The 21,412-nt window shown below is 33.7% G+C and overlaps 1 protein-coding gene across 8 annotated transcripts in view; it reads right to left on the bottom strand.

Annotated features, from left to right (window-relative positions):
• The window catches only part of FAM13A (family with sequence similarity 13 member A), a 152,631-nt gene that overhangs the window by 66,075 nt on the left and 65,144 nt on the right, over positions 1-21,412 (bottom strand). For 6 of the 8 annotated variants that reach the window (XM_031942266.1, XM_031942265.1, XM_031942259.1 and 3 more), the window contains 2 exons: positions 3,578-3,619; positions 2,171-2,350 (listed from right to left, as the gene is read on the bottom strand). In XM_031942266.1, the coding sequence (XP_031798126.1) occupies positions 2,171-2,350; positions 3,578-3,619 (222 nt within the window). The remainder of the gene's footprint in view (positions 1-2,170; positions 2,351-3,577; positions 3,620-21,412) is intronic. The other 2 variants (XM_031942262.1, XM_031942264.1) reach the window with 1 other exon arrangement.

Genomic DNA, 21,412 nt, shown 5'->3' with positions numbered 1-21,412 from the left:
ATATTTCTCTTATCATTTGACACAATAATATTTCATTACATTCATATACAACTATTTGTTTATTCATTCCCCCCCATCAAAGCACCCACTTGGTTTCCATTTTTGACATCTCTAAATAAAAGGCTATAAATACATTAGTGATTTTTCTCACATAAATTCAGATTATTTTCCAAAATAGTTGAACTATTTCAGTATTCCACCAAAAGTGTACTTTTAGGCAGGAGCTTCTAGTTAGCGCAGTGGATAGAACACCAGATTTGGCATCTTAAAGACCTGAATTCAAATGTGGCTCTGATCATTTACTTGCTGGGTGACCCTGTAAAGTCTCCTATTTGCCATTTGCCTTTATTTGCAAAACAGATACTAAGGGCACCTATTTCCAGGATTATTGTAAAGATCAAATAAGATAATGATAAAGTGCTTAGTATAGTTCTTGGAACAAAATACATGCTATATTAATTAGCTATTATGATATTCTTGAATGATCTTTAACAGAACAATCTTTGTTGATTTTCTGACTCTGAGATATAGCCTTAATGTTTTAATTTTTCCCTATCATTAGTAATTTATAGAAATCTTTAATATAGTTGCTGATAGTTTGAAATTCTGCCTTTGAAAATTACTCTTATCTTTTGACCACTTAGCTACTGAAAGGAACCTTATAGATCATCTAATTTTTGGATTCTAGTGCAATCCCTTTGTTTTACAAATGAGGAAATGCAGACCTAGAAATGGTCAGTGGGCAAGATCACCCTAGTTGCAAAAGGTAGAGCCAGGATTTGCAAATTTAGCATTCTTTTCACTATATCTTATTGTAGGTTTTGAAAATGTTGAAAACGTGTTTTTTTTTAATTATTTCACATTTTTTGTGCCTCTAAAGGAACCCAATAGAATAAAACCTATTAAAATGTCCCCATTAATCAATTCTGATGGACCTGGCCATCTTCAGCAATGAGATGAACCAAATCAGTTCCAATGGAGCAGTAATGAACTGAACCAGTTACACCCTGTGAAAGAACTCTGGGAGATGACTAAGAACCATTACATAGAATTTCCAATTCCTCTATTTTTGCTCTCCTGCATTTTTCATTTCCTTTGCAGGCTAATTTCACACTATTTCAGAGTCCGATTCTTTTTGTACAGCAAAATAACGGTTTGGACATGTATAGTTATTTAGTATTTAATTTATACTTTAATATATTTAACATATATTGGTCATCCTGCCATCTAGGGGAGGGGATGGGAGGAAGGAGGGGAAAAATTGGAACAAAAGGTTTGGCGATTGTCAATGCTGTAAAATTACCCATGCATATAACTTGTAAACAAAAAGCTATTTAAAAAAGAAAAGAAAAAAATGTCACCATTAAGCAGGAATTTTGTTTTTCTTTGCAGAAAATATATTTCTTGTGAAGAAGTTGCTAGTGTAAACAAATACTTTTTAGTCATGATGGCTTCAGTGCATATACAAATAGAGTAGCTTGTATGAATTGTCTTAAAGTTCTGTGATAGGTTTGGTGTGAATTATGGTTGGACAGATGAGCACTGATATATTTTTTTTCCTTCATTTTGTTTGGCTACAGGTCTCATCATCAGTTTTTTTTTTTTCAACATTCATCTTTGCAAAATCCTATATTCCAATTTTTTCCCTCCCTCCTTATCTCCCCTTCTCTCTCCCCTACACAGCAAGCAATCACTATAGGTGAAATATATGCATGAATTCAGGTCTCTTAATGCCAATATCAATACTCTTTCTACAACACCAAGATTACTTTTTTACATTTCCTCAAATATTTTGGAGGAACCCACTCATTCATGAACTAGTCCAAGAATCAAAGAGATTAGGTTTCACAACCAAAAACCACACTGTTGATAGAAATTTTATGAATACCATGTCACAAATCTGTTTTCTATCCAAATGGTTTTCCATTGCTCAAAATAAGTTGTTAATGGAGAAAACATGACTTCCAACTAAAGTCTGAACAAATTTCTACATGAACAGTGAAAATTTTTATCAAAAGATGTTCTAAATACATGAAATTTATTTATTTTTGGCTATACAAATATAACCAATAAACATAGCTGCAGCACAGTGCTATATTGGAAATACATATAGATTTGTAGATGTAATTCCGTATTTGCATAAACACAAAAGGTCCATTTCCTAGCTTACCTTTCTCTGTTATGTCTGATTTCATTCTGATCTTTGTTATGCCATCGTTTCTGCCTGGTAACTACTATGGAAGAAGGGGATGATGCTCCACACTCTGAATCTTCTGAGCTTTGACTGCCAGAATCTTGAACATCAAAAAGATGCTGTTCCACTGTTGATCGAATTGTTCTTTCTAAGAACCTAGTAAATAAAAAACCAAAAAAAGTATATGGCCAATTACAAGTTTTAACATTTACAAAATAACATGCTTTGTGGCTGGTATGATACATATACTAAGATCACAAGTTCATTATTACATAGTGGGAAAAAAATTAAGAATATGAAGAAATGTTTCAATGGCAATTATTTTAAAGTTATATATCTATAATTATATGTTTGTGTATATATACATAGAAACAGACAACACATAAGCACAAATATATACAATGTACATATGTTTACATGTGATATATATACATATATATTTATAGATATGCTTCTGTATTGTATCATCACATGTATTTATAGTGCAATAAATGTATTCATATATGTGGGTATATATAACATTTATATATGTAGGTATGTGTATGTGTGTGTATATATATGTATGTATGTATAGAAACTGGAACAGTTGTTTTATTCAGCTGGGAAACTCCTAATGGGGGAATTTCTTCTACCAAAGGAGGTGAGCAGCTCCTCATGTGTATTTTACAATGTTTGAGACTTGTCTCAGGGCAAGGAGAGGCTGAATCATTTATCCAGTTTCATATAGCATGTGTCAGAAGGGGACATTTGAACCCTGGCCTTGCTAAATTAAAATGAGTTTTTTATCCTTTACCCCATGTCACCTGATATAAATATAACAAATGTGCAAATGTACTTATTATATGGTGTAATTAAGCAAAAATAAAATCATTATAGGAAATATATCTTAGAATCAGGAGATCTCAATTTAAACTTTGTTGCCACACCGGCTATGGGCCAAGTTTCTTTACCTTTCAGTTTCATTTTCTTCATCTTTAAAAATAGGTTAATAATATTTACACTTATTTCACAATGTTTTATGAGGAAAATGCCTTGTAAACATTAAAGGTAGTACATAAATGTAAATTACTGCCATTATTTCAAGTTATATGTGTATATATCTGTATTATATCAATCACACACTTACATATATGCATTAGCTATTGGACTCTATGCAAGTCATTAATCTAATGCTTTAGGCATCCAAGTTTGTAAGAACAAAGCAGAAACGGAGGTGATTTGCATTGGAAGAGAAAGTTTCCAATCAAGTGACTGCACTATAGCTATAGAATTATGGCTCCAGTCCCTATCCATGAATTCAGATTTTTGTCTTTTAATGAGATTGCTTTTCTTGTTGGTTTTTCACAGTGAGAGAATTAGAATGAATAGATATGAATTACTTACTCTCCAGTTGTTGGAACATTATTTATTTGGTTCACAGGAGCACTGTATATATATAAAAAAAAACAGAACAAAAGAAAAATTGGTAATGAAATATCTAAATAAGAATCAAAGGGACATCAAGAAGTCTTCTCTATTCACTATATCCTTAGATCACTATATAATTTGTTTTCATTTATATTAAGGACAGCTTCATTCTGGATAGATGAATGATCTCTCTGACTTTTAAAGATCTCTATATCTATAGATATAACTATAGATTTAAAGAGGTCTATATAGTGCTAGTTACATCCAAAGCTGCTCCCAAATACTTATTAGCCATGTGATCCTAGGTAAGTCATTTCACCTGTTTTGCCTCAGTTTTTACTGAGGGATAATAATAGGGTTGTATGAAGATTAAATGAGATAATATTTCTTAAAAAACACTATACCACATTGGCACATAGTTGGTGGTTAAAATGCTTATTATATGTAATGTAACACACATATATGCCATATACACACATACAGAGTATAAATTCTTTAATAACATTTAAACTATTATGGCATAAATTTAGCCCCTAATGAGATGGTGTTTACTACAATGTTTAAACACTGTTATAACTACTACTTTTTTTATACCTAATAAAATATTTTCATGTTACAATGGTAAATGTTTCATCATGTTAATGTAGTAAAGGAAGATGATACAAGATCAGTATTCTTTTCAAAATCAGTTCATATCAAATTATATATTTGATTTATATATATCTGCATATATATATATATATTTCATTTTCCTGCTGTTCATTTCTGAAGATTTTCTCATTTCTATGTCTAAGAGCTTGAATAATCCAAGAAATGCACCAAACCTCAAATTTGGAAAATAAAATTATATCTATGGATTTTTACCCTTCAGACTTTTACCTTTATCATTGTACATTTTTATGTATTTGTTTTATTCTAAAGCAGTGTTGTCAAACTCAAATTGAAAAGGATCCTTGGGAATCATATACTGATTTTAAAACTGCAAATAAAAATTATATTGCATTGTATTTTTTATTTATACTGTAAGGTATTTTATAATTATATTTTAACAGTTCAGCACTGGAGAGTTTTGGGGGACATTTTGTGGCTTGTTGCAGCTTAATGGTCTCTTAATTTGACACCTTAGTAATTATTCTATTGTTTAGCATTCTTTTTGGTCTTTCACATGAGTGTGCTTTTTGAAAGTGTTTATATTTTAAGTTACATATTAAGTTTTGAAAGTTTTTACATTTTAAGTTACATATTAAGTTTATATATTTAAGAAAATATCAAGTTTTGCTTTTTGAACTTTTCAAGACATGACAAAACATGGTTCTTTTTGTAATATTTTTTTCTTGACTTTCAGATATTTGATTTATTTCTCTTTCCTTGAATGTCCATCTGTATCTTTTTACCTATCACTTTGACTCAAAGATCACTGCAGTGAAGGACTAAAGGGTCTAGTGTGCTTTGGTCCATGAGTGTCATAAAGAGTTGGACACAACTGAACAGCAATAATAATAACAACTGACTTAATACTTGAGAGCAAACTATTATAACCGGGATCTCCTTTTCTAGAATCCTTGTGAAACTACTTTGCTGGAATCCTTTAAGTATAAACATTTTAGCAGCTCAGGTTTCTCTTTCCCAACCCATTTGGACCGTATGTTGACTCTTAACAATGAAAAGATAATTGACTATTTGTAGCTATTATTCATATTTTTGGTAACGAAAGGCCCCAGCCTTTCATTTATTAAATTTTGTTTTGTTGCTGTAATCATATTGCCACCATGCTGACAGGTAACATCTGATGGATATGCTCCAAAGAGCTATAATTGCTCAACAGACATTAAAAGCATTATAATAGGACAACTAGGTAGTGCAGTGGATAGAGCCTAGCTCTCAAGTCAGGAAGAACTGAGTTGAAATCCAGCCTCGGACAGTTACTAGCTATGTGATGCTGGATAAGTCAATTAATTGCTTCAAAGCAAAAAAAGTGTAATGCAAAAAGAAAGCACTGGTAATCAGGATACAGGCTCTTGTCATAGGTTCTGTGATCTTGAGCAATACATTTGACCTTTCTGTACCTGTTACTTATACTAATGAAAATAGGAAGTTGGACAAGACTTCTAAAAGGAAAGAGAATCACAGAATCTTAGAATTAAAAGCGGTCTCAGAGACCAAGTCCAAGTCCTATTCCCTTTATATCATTGCCAGTAGGTAGACATTCAGCCTCCACTTGAAAACTTGACTTAGCAGTCAGAGGCCCTAGGTTCCAATCTTACCTCTGACATTATCTGTATGACCTTGGAAAAATCACTTAGCCACTCTCAAACTCAATATCCTCATTTGTAAAATGAGAGAATTAGATCAGATGTTTTCTAACCTTGTCAAAAAAATCATATGAAAATGATTATTTCTCTCTGGTATTAATAGCTAATTATTATATTAAGACCAAGAATTTTTTCCCCTTTTCTATTTATTTACTCATCCAGAAACCAACCTGTATGGGAAATTTCTCTCGAAGATATATCCATGCAAAGATCTAATCAAAGGGAGTAAAACAAATTCTAAGTTTGGGCTAATGAGTGCATTCCTGCTCATTATGTTTGCTCAGTCAGGTCTAGGAAAATGTGGATTCTTTCTTTTGTCAAACAGATGTTATAGAACTTGATAAGTCTCTTTGACAAAGATTTGGGTGATCCAAGGCATGTACCCCAAGACCCTCATTGTAATATAACCCACCCTCTCATTGTAATATTCATTCTCTCATTATTTGTTAACCAATCAGAATTGATTGCCACCTTCAGGAACAATTATTCTTTGAAAAGCATATAAACTAAGCCCACTTTCATGAAGGTCTTTGATCTAAAAGAGACAACCAAATAACCATTCCTTTATTAATAAACATGCTGGCCTCATTAATAAAATGATTAAATTACACAGAAACTGAGCTTTTAAAAGTGTCACACAAATTCTATTTTTAAAATATCAGTACTCAATAGTTTTGATTGACATTCTTTCATAATGTTATTTGAGATCTGGTACTGCTAAACCTGTTCCCTTCCAACTTTTAAACAAATGATTTATTTTCTTTGTGTGATAGAACAAAGCTACCCTTGTAACCCCATTAGTTTAAGCTTCCCAGATGCAGCTTCCCAGTCATTCAGAGGCAAAAAAAAAAAAAAAAAAAAAAAAAAATTCAGTGCCTCCAACTATGCAAGTTGCCGTGAGAAGCTAAGTAAGTATATTCTTGTATATTCTTCCTGTGTTTGGGCAAAGTAATCTCCCTTTATTAAAAGTGCAATGAATTTACAATTGCCTCACTTCTTCCCAAAGCCAAACTTGACCTAAGAGAGGGCAAGTGTAACAACCATATCACTGCTATTTATTGGATATTTATTGGATATAGGATGGGACAAGATGAGATGTTCTTATGGTTGAATGCAAATACAGATGAGAGTGAGGTGATGGGATAGTAGGACTGCATGGATCCTTGTTCTAAAACCTTCCTGATTCTGTTTGGGGACTCCTCTCTGTGGGATAGAGAGCAAGATCCATCATCAGTGGGTGCTGAAAGATTACTTCAGAGGGGAAAAAGCACCATTCTCTGGATGTTGTTCATTGTACTACAGAAGTTGGATTGTCAGCATGATAAGACTGAGAATAAATGGGACCAGAGCATTTAGAACTGGAGTCAAAGCTCTGGGCTTGTAGGAATCATGCAAAAAAAAAAAAAAAAAGTCAGAAAACTGGGTTGGTGACTGACCTCTTTGTTTAGAAGATGGGATTTTAGTTAGGAATCAAAGGAAACCAGGAAAGCCAGTAGGTAAGTAAGAGGTGAAAAAACATTGGGAGGCAGCCAGAGAAAAAGCCTGGAGCTGACAGAATTGGAGGATCCAGGTCCTGGAAGAGCCAAGTAGTCAAGTATCTCTGGATTAAAGAATATGTGGTAGAAATAAGGTGTAAGAAGACTGGAAAGGTAGGAGATATCTAGGTTATGACACCTTTCCTCCTTACCTCTAGCAGAATTCCTCTCTTAAGTAATGTCTTCTACATGAAACCTTCCCTGACTCCCCCTCATCAACTGCTAGTACCTTCCTTCCTTCCTTTCTTCCTTCTTTCTTTCTTTTTTTTCTTTTTTCTTTATACTCACATTTCTGTTTCTTTCTTTTTGTTCCTTCCTTCCTACCTGCCTATTTTCTTTCCTTCCTTCCTTCCATTTCACATATTACTTTTTATACATTTATATTTATTTATTTCATTTATGTTATGTTCCAGAGGTATCAAGCACCTGCAAAACTCCTGAGATGGAATCAGATTAAAATGTAACTGAGAAATATTTAACATATAACATAGATAATGTTAGTTTGTGATTTTCTAAATCAATCTGCTACTTTCAAGGATCTATGACTATTTTAGTTTGATACCACTACAATATATTTTTTATACTTCTTGCCTCATTCAATAGAATGTAATCTCTTTGTGAGATTTATGTGATTATTTGCACTTTTATCCCTGGCTCCTAGTGCCTGTATTTAACAAATATTTGTTGACTGATTGATTTATTAGATGATTATTTTGGGGAGTTTTTGCATCTATTTGTTTTCCATGTGTTTCTCTGCTTTTGATGCAAATACTTCTTTAGCAATGAACTATTAGCTACTCCAGGGACAACAATGTTGCAGGCTTCCCAGGATGTTTGGGTGTTCTTGAAATGACAAAGTTGCCTTCCTGAACTCTTCTGTCTTAGAATAAACCACTTGCCTGAGGTTAGGAAAGAACAAATACAAAAAAAACAGAGTTGCCAAGGAGAGCAGGTGTAAGGAAACCCAGATAATTCCTCCACTTCTTGGGACCAGTAATAGTTCTCACAACCTGAAAGCAAGAATATTCCAACTATAGCTTTTATTTTTTATATTCCAAGTCATCAGGTCTTCTAGATTAGAAGTCAACTAGGGACTTTTTCTTGTCATACAGTATAGACCCTGACATGGCCAGAGTAGATTTTCCTTAAGTTTCCACATGGTTGATGTAGTAATAGGCAGAGAACATCTATAAATGTTCATATTATATTTGAAAATGCTTATCTTGAGTATTAGAATATCAGATAATCAACTGTACTGTTAAAAATGTTTATTGTTTCCTTTGGATAGACAATTAAAACCAAGTACAGATGAATTTGACAAGTATTAATTAGCAAACAGACCAAGGAATAAATGAATCCCTTTTATATTCATTTCTGTAAAATGAGAAGAAAAACAGTTTGAATGTAAGAGTGTATGTAAAGAATGTAATAAGAATGTAATAAAAACCTAGACATTACCTGACCTGATCTAATGAAAATTAAAATTCAGCTTTACCTTTAAACCCTCAGTACTGGGACTTTGCCTGGGACTGTGCCATTGGGGAAAAAAGTAGAAGTCAGATTTTCTATTGGGGAATGAGTACAATTATGGCAGAAATCTCACATCAAGGGGGAATGCAAGAACAGTAGGATTCTGAAATTTAGAACAAGAACAAATGAGTATATCGTAGGAAAATATGCTTACTTGGTCATCGATATCAAATTTTTGACTGGTGGCCTGACATGTTTGCACTTTGGCTAGTTGAAGTAATAGGAACTAACATGTCCCCATTTCAGCTTAAACTAGACCAGTAATTCTCAGGAAAGTAGTTCCCAACAAGAGACATATGACTGGACTGAAGAGGTGGTTTTCTATTTAATAACAGTAGAACTTTATTGAAAATTGAAAAGGGATACTACTTTCACTGATTTTCAGATCCAACATTTTAAAAGAAATAAAGTTATTTAGGAGACAAGCTGAAGAACTGGGTCCTCTAATGAGTAACCTGACTAAAATTAGAAGGATAGACAGGACATAAAATGGAGAGATTCTTTGAAGATCACTTCTGATTGCTTTCTCTCCTTCAGGTTAGGCAGGAGGATAGACCCAGGAAGGCTCATGTTCATATCTTTACTAATAGACAATGGGACATAAAATTCCTTTTCTGATAGACAGAAAGAGATTTTTTTGTGTCACTTCAAGAAGTTGGGAAGTTCATTTCCCCTTATGATTAGATAGATCCAATCAAGTCCAGTAGAGCTAATACATTGCCATCTTCCTTTCAGAAAGTGATTCTTTGATAATTAGGGTTCATAGACATCATAAAGTTGGATGAAATTTCAGAGATCATATAGCTTGATTTTCTTAACAAATGAGTAAACAGGTTCAAACAAGGCAAGTGACCTCGTCCAAGGTCATGTAGGTAGTTGAGTATAAAGAAGGATTTTAACACAGGTCATTTGTCTCCAGAGCTATTATTCTACCCACTCTAATCCCCTGATTCTCTATTAAACAGTATAAACCTATCTGTGTAAAAATTTCCACTAATAGTTCTTGTGTTTGATGTATCTCAATAAATCTCTCTCTCTCTCTCTCTCCTCTTTCTTTCTTTCTCTTTTTCTCTCTCTCCCTCTTCCCTTCCCAAGCCCCCATCTCAAAATTGCATGTTTAGTTTTACAGTGGTTCAGTCTATTGGGAAATCTTTTGAGAACTTCTAAAAAAAAAAAAAAAAAAAGATCTCCAGCTCAAATGGTTATTAGTTTTTTTTTTTTTTTTTTTTTTAATAGCAGATTTGGATATTGTCTAACCATTTCTTGTAGGGAAAACTAGGCAATCTTATTAACAAATATTCCTTTATTAGAGGTCCAATTGGACAAGCTAAATTTGATTTCCCAGGTTATGTAAAATGTTTTGGTAACTTTCCTTTGTTTTTTGTACCTTCTCTCCCCCCCCCCCAGTATATTATTCTTTCCCTATTCTTTTCATAAGATCATCAAGATATAACAGAACCATTACCAGGCCTTATCTAAATGAATTCCTTTTGTGACCTCTGATTAATGATGAGTTCATTTTGTACCCTATTGAAATGTAAGCAAGTTATTTTTGTTTAGTTCCTTATGACAATTTATTGTTTTAACTGTTTTATGTTTCTCTTAACTCTTGTATTTGAACTTCAGTTTCTATGCAGCTCTGGTCTTTTCATTAAAAGGGCTTGGAAATCCTTTATTTCTTAAAAATTAATTTCCTCCCCCTCTCTCCTATGAATATAGGTTATATTTAGTTTCCTAGTTAAGTTATTCTTGCCTGTAAGCCTTGATTTTTTGTCTTCTGGAATATCATATTCTAAGCTCTTTATTCCCTGATACTGGTATCTGCTAAATCTTGTACAGTCTTGACTGTGTCTCCTTGGTTCTTGAATTCTTTGTTTCTGGTTACTTGCAGCTTTTGGCTTTTAGCTGTGCTATTCATAGGAGTTTTCATTTTGAGATTTCTTTCAGTATTCTTTTGCCTTCTGGTTCTCAGAAATCTAAGCAGTTTTTTTTTTTTTTTAAGATTTCTTGAAATGGGATGTCTAAGTTCTTTTTAAATTATTGCATTCAGGTATTTCAGTGATTCTTAATTGTTTTTCTTACTAATCAGTTTTCCAGATCAATTGTTCTTGCCCTAAGATGCCATGCATTTTCTTCTATTTTTTTCAGTCTTTTGACTGTCTCATGGGATTACTGATTTCTATTTGGTCTATTCTAATTTTCAGAAAATTTGTTGTTTGGGTAAGATTTTGTATCTCTTTTTAATTTACTTTCCAAAATTTTCTTCTATAACTTTCATTTCTATTTTATTCCTTAAATGCCTTCATTTGAACAAAAAACACTTTAAACTCTTAAAAAATGTCCTGCTTGTTCTATTCTACAAAATTTGATTTATTCCTAAACTGTGTTTTTTTCTTTGAAGCTTTGCTCATAGATGCTCAATAGTCATTCATTTCTGGGTTTATGTACTGAGCATTCTTCCTACCATAATAGCTCTTTGTGATGGAACATTTTTTTTGGTTCACCCATCTTTCCAGTCTACTTCTTGACTTCAAATTTGATGTTAGAGTCTAGCTTTGAGCTCTTTGAGAAAAGCTAGGTTTGGTCCTGCAGCTATTTTGTTTTGCTTTTGCTTTTTTTTTTTTTTTTTTTTAATGTTGAATATCCTATTGAATATCCTATTATTCTAGGATCTTGGGGTCAGACTGAAAACCTGAAAGATTTTAGTGTTCCCAAATGATCTGATTGATGGAAAAATCTAATCACTGCTTTCCTGGTCTGAACTCTGCAAATGCATAACTCAACCAATCAGCCAACTGGGAAGCTCTGCTAGTTCAGAGTGATGAAAATGCAGGTTTCCTTTGATTTGGGATTGCTGTTCTAGTTAGTTTTCTGTACTCTTCAGAGTGAACTATACATTGGAATTGAGATCCTACTCTTCTCCTGGAGTAAAAAACTATGCAGTTGTTTCTTGCTTCTGAACTCATTTCAAATGTCACCCCTAAGTTCAGGTCCCAAGATAGTGCACTATAGATCTATGGACTGGGTAGTACACCTAGGAGTGGGTAGTGGGTGAAGAAATTATGAATTGGAATTCTTCTTCTTTTTTTCTACATGAAGGATCCCAGTAGGATTTTGAAACTTTCTTGCACTGTTACACATTCTCTCCCTATGCTAAAATGGTACAAGTTGCTGGATAGACCTATCTCCACCGTTCAAAGTCCTCTCTGTCTTCCTGGGATGACAAAATGATTCATTGTAACCTTTTCTTGTATTTATCTCTCAGTTTGGTGCATTTAGGTGGGTAGGGGAATTTTGTTGCATTTTTTTGCTATTCCATCATCTTGGCTTTACCTTTCCCATTCTCTCTAATCTTTAATCTATCCATACCTATTGTTCTCTTCCTTATTGCCTACAAATTTAAGAATTTCCCAATCTTAAACAAAAACCAAAGCCTGCACATGTTTATCATTCCTGCTAGCTTTCATCTTTTATCTCTTAACCACTCCTTGGCCTTGAGAAAGCTTTCAAGATTTGGTATCTTTGAATATTCTCTACCAATTTTCTTCTACAATTTCTGCAAACTGGTTTCTGACTTTATTATTCAACTAACACTTTTTTTCTTCAAAGTTATCAATAATCTCTTAATTGTTAGGTCTACTAGCCTTTTATCAGTATTTCTTTATCAAATCCTTCTTGACTTTTCTGGAGTGTCTGACACTCTTATCCACATCCTTCTCAATATTCTCTTTTCTCTTAGTTTTTATGCTATTGATTTCTTTTGGTTCTCTCTCTACTTGCCTGATTCCAGCTTCACAGTCTCGATTGCTGGATAGAAATGTTTTATTCACTAATTCTGGGCTCTGTCTTGGGCCTTCTTCTAATCTTTATTCTCTCTACTGACTTATTAGTAATTTCGTTAGTTCTTATTAGATTAATTTATTACATCTATGTAGATGATTCAAGATTTATATCTGTAGCTCTATTTTCTCTCCATACTGAGCTCTATATTTACATTAACAATTACAAATTGGACATCTAGAACTGGTTGTCCTCTTGGCAACTCAAACATAGCATGTCCAAAACAGAGTTTATCTTCTTTATATTCTCCCTAATTTTTTTTTTTTATTTTCAAGAGAACAACCAACCTTCCAGTCATCAAGTTTGTCAAATTCTGTAATCTCTTTTATCTACAATATCTCTTGTGTAATCTTTTTTTCTCTAGTCCCATTCTCCACCCTAGTTCTTTCTCACTACTGCTTAGACAGTTTCAATAGCCTTCTAATTGAACTCTTTGACTCCCTCTCTAAGTCTCTCACTACTCCAATACATCCTCCACACCACTATCAAAGTGATTTTTCTAAAGTATAATTCTGACTATGTCATTCTTTACTCAATAACTCCAATGGCTCTCCATTACACTATAATACCTTTGCTCTGCATTTAAAGCCCTTAACAATTTGCCCCCTTCCTAACTTTCTAGACTTTCTAAATACAATTTTCTTTGTATACTTTTGTTCATCTGAACTGTTCCTCACATAATATCTGTACTTCAAGCACTGTACTTGTACTGCCTGAACCCTGCTTGGGGAGATACTCTTCCTGCTATCCTCAATTTCTTAGAATGCTTGGATTTCTTCAAGACAAGTTGAGACAAGTGCTCTAGGAGGCCCTTCCTAGTTTTTGGCTTCTAGTTCTTTTCTCTCTCTAAGGCTACCCTCCATTCACTCTTGATTTATTTTGTAAATATACAAATTTATGTGAATGTTCTTATCCATTAAAATGTAAGCTCCTTGAGGTGAGATTGTTTTTGCTTTTTCTTTGTAAATGCAGTGCTTATAATCAGCTAATAACCATATTTTTTTTCCTGCTTTATCACTATTTGCTGCAATCAGTAACCTAAGCAAAATGTCTCTCTCTAGTCATACAAATAAGTTACATTTGACATATATACACATTTTATCAATCCACTCTGCACCTATAGTTATAATGTTAGTAAAATAAATTGGACTAGCTTTCAAAATTTTTCCTGCTCATCCTTTGAATAAACAGGAGAGAGAATATTTTTGAGAGCCTTATATATCTGTTCAGAAATTTTTAAAAATTGTTTTAAAAAGTCATATTATTTAACAAATTATAGTTTAAAATGTTTTCATTTGAGATTAATTATTGTAGTTTTAAATTTTTGAAACAGAATAAAAAATAGTTATAGATCAGTAATGGCAAATGTCTAGAAAGAGAAGTGATTATAAGAATCAGAATGACTTAAAAAACAGATCATACCAGATTAACCTCATTTCTTTTTTTTTGATAGGAATACTAAAGTTTTAGATCTGGGGAATGCTATAGACTTTTCCTAAAGTGGAATTAGTGGATTAGAGAAGTAGTGGGTTCTCTTCTTTGGAGATCTTCAAGCCAGATATCTATTTTTCACAAATATTATAATGTAGATTCCTTTTGTATATGGGTGACCAAATGATCACTGAGATCTCTTCCACCTCTAAATTCACTGTTTCTGTTTGAAACTTTAAGGCTATATGTATAAAGGTTTTTTCTCCTTATGTTTACAGTACTTTCAATTATTCTTATTCTTATTCTACTTTCATTATTCCTCAAAGTTCTGCCTTCAGTCCTCTTTTCTTCTTTACTCTCTTCCCTAATAATCTCATTTACTTCCATAATTAATTAAATAATTCTTAGATCTCTAATTCAACTCTGGCCTTTTTTTCTGAAATCTATATTAATATTCCAGCTAACTTCAAAACATTTTCATTGACAATTTAAACTCAACTTGTCAAAATTAAGGCCATTATTTTTTCTCCATCCTTTTAACTTCATAATTTCTATCAGTAATACCACTATACCTTCCTTGTCTCTAATGCTCAGAATCTTGGGGTTCCATTTGATTCTTTTTCTAACTAATGAGTTAATCAAATTCTGTCCACTGGTAGTATAAAGTTATGGCTCTTTAAGAATTTGGTCATTTTGTTGATCAAAAGGGACAAAGACAAATACAAATATGATATGTATATGTTAAAAAAAAAACTTAAAAGAACACTCTACAGGAATAAGGCACTAATTTTAGGTAAAGATTACTTCAATGCTTTGTTTTCTAGCTATTCATTTACATAAGACTCACCAGACAGCTTTTAAAATGATCATTAGGCAATTGTCCATTGACTTATTATGACCTAATCTAAAAGTATGAGGATTTGGTAAATATACTCTAATAGAAGTTAGAGTAAGTTCTCTCATGAGGAGAGTCAAACATAAAATAGAAAATTCATTTAAAAAAGAGAAACTTTAGAATTTGTTAGAAATCAAGAGACATAATTCTATAAACTGCTTCCAGTTGGTTTTGAGAGCTGGTTGGTAAAAAACTATCTACTGCCTGGATGAATTGGTTGAGTTAATGAATTAGGCTATGCTTCTCTATAATGTCCTGTAATTTACTAAACTCTTCTAAAGCCCTGACCAGGGAACTGGAAAAACTTCTTCAAGTTTCTTTCTTTCTGAAAGAGCACTACCCAAGCAGGGAAGCAGTCCGGTTCAAGAGAAGAGAGCTCTCTATACCATCTGTGGAGCATCTTAGGCTCCACCCATCCAAAATAGATACCAGACTTATTCATGTACTTTGTGAGGACTGTCTCCAATAAAGAGAAGATAAAGAGAATAAAGAGAAAATAAAGAGAACAGACATTAAAGAGAAAATAAATCAAGACAATAAAGAGAAAAGACATTAAAGCAAGGTCTACAATTCTGTAAACTTGTATTGTTTTGAACACAAGTTCCTTATATATATATGCCCTCATACCAAGTTAATTTAGTTTAAAGCTCTCTATGAGCACTATGTACATTTAGGGTAAAATACACTCTGGTTTATGGAGAAGAATGTTATAAAATTATCCCTTTTTTTGAGTATATGCCTTTATTAAAAGCTAATTGAGTCAGTGGCTGATTTGTTGGTGGAAAATATACTGGTGGGGGCTCAGCAGTAAGAGTAGCTAATCATAAGTTTACCCTTAGTATCTGGAGAATTATATCAGCTACTCTTCTGAGGCTCAAATTTGCTAATGATGGTACAAAATGAGGGGATGAATCAGGTAGTAAGTTTATGATAATAGGATTATATAATCAAAAAGCAGGAGCTAGAAGGTCATCTAGTCTATCCACAAATATGAAATCATGCAGAGACATTAAATGACTTATCCTCCCACCTAACCTCTCTCTTTTCCTTTCCTTCCTTCTTTTCTCCCTCCCTCTCTCCCTATTTCCCTTTGTTTTCTATTGAAAAATGTTGCCTCAATATTAATCTATTCATTCCTTCTTATTCCCACTGTCACCAAAATAATACTATGAATTTGATCCACTTTTCTGGGTCTCATTTTGCTCTTTCATAAAATGAGAGAGTCTGAGCCAGATGATTTCTAAGATCCCTTCCATCTCTACTTATAATTCTACTGAGACCAAAAGTACTGGTTCCTATTAGCTACCAGTGCTAAAATATGCTGGAATCTTTACCAAATTTCTAATGGTCATCAGTATAAAATTACTATGCTGTATTGCAGAATAAATATCAATCTATATATACATATATATACCCAAATATACCCTTATATGTTCTCTAGTTATATGACTGCTAAAGTTAGACGTAGCTCCTGATGATGAGGAGGCTACGTGGCAGAAAATCAATCCTATATCAATTGGCCCACAAAAGTGTCTCAAAAAACAACCTCAAACATTATAAAGTGATCACCCTGCCACAAAATAATACAATTGGCTGCAAGTTGCTGAAGGGCAATTTACATCTAAAAATAAGGCATTGTACTCTCAGGTACTCTTTAACAGAATTCTGAATGGTCAATGGATGACCCAACTGAATGTTGAAACCGGCTTTTTGATAAGCTTAGATGATGAAAATATAACTGCATATCACATACAAAATGGAAACAAAAAACAAGTACTTCCCTGAGTATAGGGAAGCAAGGGGAGAAACTTTCAGCAAATACTTATATTACAGCTAATATATCGCCTTAAAATCATTTACATGGAAAAAATAAAATGAGAAAATTCAGTCATGTCTTTTATTTCCCTATATCATTCTCATGTATATTTTAAAACATTTTTAAGGTATGGCTCTAAAGAAAAAAAAATCTTGAGTTTAGTTAGTCTCTGTGATAAGCCTGTTGATACAAAATAAGGCAAAAACAGTCCCTGCTCTCAATGAGCTCATATTCTAATTGGTGTGTGTGTGTGTGTGGGGGGGGGTCATAGTTAAATATGCACAAAGCTAAAAGGCCATATTGGTAAGAGAAGTGAATCTAAAGGAAGACTGATATAAAATCAGACAATGTTGTCATTCTTTACTCAATTCAGGGAAAAGACCTGGAAAACATGATTTCCACTAGTTTGAGCTATGCAATACTGATAATGTAGGCTTCTGAAAATTTATTCTATGAGTGATTATTACGGTTTATTCAATTGTTGCATGTTTATTCATTTTCTAAGTTATTCTTCAAAGAAGAAGACTCTTCTATACACACACATGGGCCTGATAATGAAGTTAGAAGCTTGCTCCTGGCTATTCTGTATGTGACATTGGACAGGTAATAGTACCTCTCTCAGTTTCCTCCAATGCAAAATCTTCCAGCTATTAATCTAAGACTCTAAATATAGTTTATAATGTATATTTGCTATAAGCATGCAAATACAAGCTTATATAAAATATGTGCATATATTCTCTAATACTTTAAAAGATTATGACTTTGACAGTATGGGTTATCTACCACTGTAGATAATGGCAACATGCTCCATAGTAACCAATTTGCCTCTATGCTTTAGGGGAAATCTTTATGAGCTGCTATACTCACTTCCGCCCCCATTCATTCTCTGATGACCAATCTTTTGATGATCAGATATGCATATATTCATATAGTTGTAATACAAGGTTTTCTTGGGGAAAGGGGAAGAAGACAAACTTGTGATTTTATTAGTAAAGGGAATATGACATGAGAAAATTCCCTTCATCAATGCATATCTATAGCTGATTTGCATCTGTCACCTTGCCTGAGCCTGCTAGGTAAGAAGGGAAGCGGGGAGCTTCCTAGCATCCTAGTCTTTCTGGGTAAGCCATTCCATTGTACTCTTTCCCAGCATTTGCTGTGACTTCACCTCTACCTGGTCTGAGCCTGCTCTAATCCTTTCCCTGATTGAAATCTTGGGAGGATTCTACCCTGAGTTCAATCCCCTCGGGATGATAATAACCTCCCCATACACTTTTTACAATTCACAAATTTCTAATCCATTGTATTCTCCCCATCCCAGTGATTCTGAAGCCAGGTTCAAAAATTGTTCTCCAGCCCCCATTATCAATTCCTTTATTTCCATCCCCTCCAACCCAATGTGTCCCATAACCCCTTGACCAATTCACCACTTCCCTTATACTCTTTAGAATGCCTCTTAACATTTTTCTTTTTAAACCTTTTCCTTTCCCCTTCTATTTTCTAACACTCACTCGCTTAAATCTTGATCCCTCCTTATGTCACAACTTGGTTGCACTTTTCATTCATATTAATGGTTGAGATGTGGGTGGGATGGTATTTGAAATATTCTTGAGTCCTTTTGTCCCTTTATCCTATCACTGATCTTGATTATGCCAAGCCTCAGCTTGGAATACTTCTTACACTCTCTGCCTATTATATTTTATATTTGAGCTAGGTTCTCACGATAGTAGGGCAAGCCTTTCACACTTCTCTAATTGATTCATTATTCCATTCATCATAGTGACTTTTCCTAACTTTTTCATTTCTCTTCAAATCTCACATAGCTTCCCCTCTCCTATTTATCTGAGAACCTTGTCTCAAATTCCCTGAAAAAAATTGAGGTCATTCATTGAAAGCTCCCTCTTTCCCCTCCTTATCTCACATGACTCAGATGTCTTTCACCACCATCTCTTCCTGTACCACTGTCTCAAATGAAGAGGCAGTCTTCTTCTTTGTCAACACAAAGCCTTTTCCATGTACAAGTTATCGCATTCCATGCAGTGTTGTCCAGCAGATTGCCCCTATATCATTTTTCTTTCACTAATCTTTGATCTCTGCCTCTCCATTGCCTAAAAACATCCCCACAGCTTCCTGATTCTTAACAAATGTTCATTTTAGCCATCTATCTGTTCTAATCATTTTCATATATATCTCCTCCATTTTGTGGCTGAACCCCTCCTTATTCTTTGCTTAACTGTAGTCTGGCTTCTCACCTCATCACTCAGATAAAACTCTTCTCCAAAGTTACTAATAATCTTTTAATTGCTAAATCTAATGATGTTTTCTTAAGCTCCATTGTTCTTGGCCTTTTTTCAGACTTTGACGATAGAATTTACCTTCTTCTCCTTGATACTTCTAGGTAAATTTTTAATGCAGTATTTTTCCTCCTGGTTCTCTCCTCCTACCTATATGACTTCTTTTTCTTGCTCTACTTACCTTTATTTTCATCCATCTCATGCCCATTTATAGTGGGTATCCCTCAAAGTTCTGTCCTGATCTCTCTTTTCTTCTCCTTCTATACTAAACTCATTTGTTGATCTCATCAGCTCACCTGTATTAAATGATCATTTCCAACCCCTAACCTCTCTCCTAATTTCTAATCTTGCATCTCTAACTATCTACTGGATATCTTGAACTGAATGTGCCATAGATATCTTAAGCTCAACATGTCCAAAACCAAATTCAGTTATTTTTCTCCTAAACCTCCCTGTCTTCTAAACTTACCTATTATTCTGAAGATGAAATTTTCCTACTCACCCAGGCTCACAACCTAAGTACATCGTCAATTCTTCATTCTTTCCCATTCTTCTTATTTCATCACTTGCCAAGCCCACTAATTTTATGTTTACAACATCTTTTATATATTCTGTCTTCCTTCTGTAAGATTGCCCACACCCTGGTCCGGGCTCTCAAAGCCTCATGTTTGGATTACTGCAACAGTCTTCTGGCTGGTCTCTATCATCTCACTCCAAACTACCCTACACTCAGCTGTCAAAATTTTTTTCTGAAACATAGATCTAGCCATGGCACACCCCTATTCAATTAATAACTCTATTAAATCTCATGGATCAAATATACAATCCTCTGCTTAGCTTTTAAAGTGCTTCCCAAGTTGGCCTCTTCCTCCCCTTTCAGTTTCCTTACATCTTAATACTAATACTCTCCATGTATTCTCTAGTTTAGTGACATTGGCCTTTTTGCTTTCCTCATATAAGACAGTGCATTATCTTCTAACTCTGAGCATTTTCACTGGCTGTTCCCCATTCTTAGAATTCTTTTCTTTCTCATCTACAGCTTGGTTTCTCTGGCTCCCTTTAATCCCAGTTAAAATTCTACCTTTTGCAATAAGCCTTTTCTGACCCCTACCCTCCATCAACCCTATACTAGTCTTTTCCTCCTGAAATTATCTCCAATTTATCTTGTTTGTACATAGTTGTTTGCCAGCTGTTTCTGTCATTAGAATGTGAGGTCTTTGGGGATAGAAAATCCACATCCACATGGATAGAATATCCATATCCAAAGAGAGAATTATAGAGATTGAATGTGGATCAAAGCATAATTTTTTCACTTTTTGAGTTTGTTTACTTTTTTTCTTGTTTTTTTTTTCCCTTTTGGTGTGATTTTTCTTGCATAACATGACAAATATGGAAATATGCTTAAAAGGATTGCACATGTTTAACCTATATCAGATTGCTTGTCATCTTGGGAATGAGGGGAGGCAAAAGAGGGACGGAGGGAGAAAAATTTGGAATACAGAATCTTACAAAAATGAATGTTGAAAACTATTCTTACATGTATTTGGAAAAATAAAATACTATTGAGAAAAAAAATAATGTGAGGTCTTTGAGAGCAGAGATTGTTTGCCTTTCTTTGCATCCCCAGAGTTTAGCACAGTGCCTGTCCCTTAATAAATCCATACTGGCTGCAAGCTTAGTGTTATCCAATTGAGGTTACCACACATACTGATCAAAGTCTTTTAAAGACTTTAGACATTTCAAGTCTTGTCAACTTTACTGACTTAACTCTGGAACATATAGCATTATAGAATATAGACAAAATGTGACAAAAAAAATTAAGTGATTTGCCCAGCCACACAGCTAATATCTGTCACAAGTAAGAATTAAATTCAGGTTTTCCTCACTCAACTCACTATACCTTACTAATAGCTGAATGGACTAGAATAGAATGAGTTGAATACAGAAGAGTAGAATTATTAGGGAATTTTCAAGTTAAAATTGTCTGCAAACTGTATTTTAACTTGTAGCCTTTTCAATTTTTTGTTGGAAAATTTTCAAATTCCCTGTCAGAAAATAACAAGAGGCTTATGGTTATGTCTTAATGTAACCTGAGTTTCAGAATACATCATAAAGTACATGAGTAAATACATTAAAAGAACCGTTAAGTTCCTCTGCT

This window comes from Sarcophilus harrisii, chromosome 6 (assembly GCF_902635505.1).
Source record: "Sarcophilus harrisii chromosome 6, mSarHar1.11, whole genome shotgun sequence".
NCBI classification, from domain to species: Eukaryota; Metazoa; Chordata; class Mammalia; order Dasyuromorphia; family Dasyuridae; genus Sarcophilus; species Sarcophilus harrisii.
Note: the sequence above shows the minus strand (reverse complement) of the source record. Positions and strands in the feature narration are given on the sequence as shown.